General features: G+C 58.1%; 1 protein-coding gene across 1 annotated transcript; it reads left to right on the forward strand.

Annotated features, from left to right (window-relative positions):
* Positions 1-2,363: 2,363 nt before the first annotated feature.
* GNI_172670 (hypothetical protein) lies at positions 2,364-2,915 on the forward strand (the record flags this gene model as incomplete). Its single annotated transcript, XM_011135039.1, has 1 exon — positions 2,364-2,915. A coding segment is annotated over one exon (552 nt), but the record flags the coding sequence as incomplete, so codon positions are not given.
* Between the last annotated feature and the right edge of the window lie 90 nt (positions 2,916-3,005).

The raw sequence follows: 3,005 nt of genomic DNA on the forward strand, positions 1-3,005 counted from the left end.
GGCTACAGCACTGAGTACGACGATATCTGAGATTATAACATCTGAGACAACAACAATCCCTGTACTGAGTGGCAACCTGGACTAAAAAGCTGTTGGGGTCAGAGTCTCAACATCTTCTCTGGACACCTATTCCATTACGCCCGGCTTCAGGTTTTGGTCTTGTCCACGTAACTAGTGGCACGCATGCACGGCCTCCAACGGACGTAAAAATGTGTTAAGCATGCTCGAATCATTACTATCGAGACGTTCGCTGCCACACCGTGGCCTTGTACACGACGGCCTTTTGGTCCGTTGTGTCAAGGTCGCGGGTGGCGGCATCTCTGCGGGGTGGGGAAGCTTCGGCTTCCCCACCTACTTCCTGTTCTGTGGCCTGGCCTTCGTGGTCGGGCTGCAGATTTTGGTCTACGGTGTGGCGTCCAGCCACTTCGGCAACAGCCGTGCCTTCGGGTAAGTGTGTGGCCAGAGGCTGGTGCGGTGGCCAGCCGGGGCTTGTGGCCAGCAAGAGCTTGCTATAATCATTCGTTCCTTCAGACTCGCGGCTGTTGCCGCTCTCACCACCGCCGCGCTAGCGGCATACCGCGTCACGTGTGCCGCTAGCCGGCACGCGTCACACCGTAGGCAGGTGGCCCGGCTGCGAAGCGCCAGGCGCAGCCTCCAAAGAAAGTCCTCGTCGGCCGAACGCCGGCGTAGGCGTTCCACCAGGAGCGTCTACGACTTAGTGTGAGGACCCACCACGGCTGCCCTACGAAATATACCTTCTGCTCGCAGCCGTATATGACTAAATGCTGCATTTCGTGAAACTGGCCATTTTTGCTACACACATCATTCGTTCATTCGTTGTGACTTCCGACGTCTCCGGGACGCATATCTTGACCAGCTCCACGACTCTCGGTCCCGTGTCTCGGTCCCGTGTCTTGACCGACCCCACCGCAGACAATTCCGTCGTTCGATGTTGTCTTGAGGCGACGACCCCGGAATGCGGGATTCTAATTTGAGACTGCTGTCTAAGTGCAGCCAAAGGTAGGGCAATCCGCAACAAAGTGATCAAGGACCAAACCGAGAAAAGCTGTTAGAAACAACCGTAAGAGCGCGGATATGGTAGGAGCGGGCGCCAGGCAGGGAGTAGTCCCGTCTCTTTGTCTTGCGAGAAGGTCCCGGCACAGAAGACCGTACAGGCCGGCACCGGAGGTGAACTCTTCATTCAGACAACCTGCGCGCTTTTCGCTTGTCCAGGGTAGGCATTGTGCCTACCTCCAGGGTGGCATGAGGATAGTTGAACAGGCAGAGCAAGGCACAGTTGGCTGAGTCCCTCAGCGCCACCGACGGCTACCTTGGCGCACGACCTGCCGATCTCACTTCCCGCTCTGGTACGACTACATGTCCACCCACCGCGAACTTTCATGTACACTAATGCGCCGTGCGACTCTTTTTAGTCCACGTGCGTTCCCGGGCGGTCCCTCTTGGCTTTTGGTCCACTCCGCGCTCGTCGTGAGCGCGAGTACCGGGGGCACAACTCGTGGGGCTGGGGCTTCCTTCACGTACTCAAAGCTCGCATGGCACCCCGCCAACGACTACGGCCCTGACCATTCTGCTTCCACGCTCGGTCATTACGGCGCGTACGGCCGGCTACCGACTTACTCTGCCGTACCGTCTCTTGACCCACTCTCTTCGGGGCTACCTCACCGGCAGACATTGCGGTCCGACAGCCTCGACAGCTACTCCCCGCGTACTCCGCATTTGACCTCGTCGTCATTTGCGCCTCCGAGAGTCTTCGGCACTCTCTTCGCCGTCGGTCGGGCTCCTTACTGGCATGCGGCCGGCGGCCGGCGGCACAAGTTCACGCCGGACACTCACAATACTATTCGGGCCGGTCAGTCCCTCAGGAACTCGGTGCGCGGCAGTAAGCAGTAGACTTGACTCCACTCACTCCGCCGCAGCCAGGCCTAACACCGACTTATCTCCCAGAAAAGCATTCGGCATCCTTCCCCGGGGGGGCTTTCACGCCGTCCCGCTTGCCTGGGCGGACTTCAACCGCTACTGGCGCGTGGGGGCTCCTCGCCGTCCCAACATCCGCCGACTCGCATGGGCCTCTCTTCGGCCCGGCTCGCTTCGTTGCCTCCCACGGCATACTGCTGCTCGCGGCCCTCCTCCGTGAGGCTAGCTTCGGGTGGTACTGCTCCGTAACCTCAGACAGTCCAACAGATCCATGCCGATACCGCCAGCTGAGTTGGATTCGGGTCTGCGGGCTGAATGGGCTACGCGTTCGTAAAGAGTCCCTCAACCCCTGCCGGCAGGTCCAACGCAGAGACGAGACGTCGCGTTTTGCGCTTGCTAAAGTTGCAGAATTACTTGAGGAAGACAAGATGACGAGATTGGCTGCTCTAGTTGTGATCGCTTCTGCGGACTTCATGGATGGCACGTGTGTGTCTGGTGTTGATCCAATGGGTTTGGAGCAGTCTTGTTTGGGTCGTTGCCACATTTACTACGATGGAGATTACGGTGCTTGCAACCATAAAGTGGAGACTTGGGAGATGGATGGTCCTTGCGGTGATTCCGTAGAGCGTCCTTGCCTCTCGACGTTCAATGGGGGATGGGAAGTGAACAAAGAGAACTGCGGCAACTGCTACAAGGTGGACATGAAATACGACGACGGCACAGTCAAGACCACGTACTTGAGAACGCTTGACACCAATGGTTCCGAAACCAAGTTCGAGATGGGCCAGGCCGCCTGGCTTAACTTGTGTCCTTACGTATGTGCGGGGACTGGAGTGTGTGCTTACACTCCCGATCAGTGTGAATACGGAATCATCGAAGGTGACAAGACAATCAGTTGCGCAGTTCAGAACGCTCCGATAACGTTCAAGAGAGTGGATTGTGGCGGTGGCAGCCCTCAGGAGACAACTACCCCAGTTCCAGTAGCCACGACGGCCCCGGTGTTTACGACCGCTCCGGCCCCGGTGTTTACGACAACCCCGGCCCAGGTGGTACCGACAACCCCCATAACC

Source organism: Gregarina niphandrodes (genome assembly GCF_000223845.1).
Source record: "Gregarina niphandrodes unplaced genomic scaffold scaffold00059, whole genome shotgun sequence".
Taxonomy (NCBI): Eukaryota; Apicomplexa; class Conoidasida; order Eugregarinorida; family Gregarinidae; genus Gregarina; species Gregarina niphandrodes.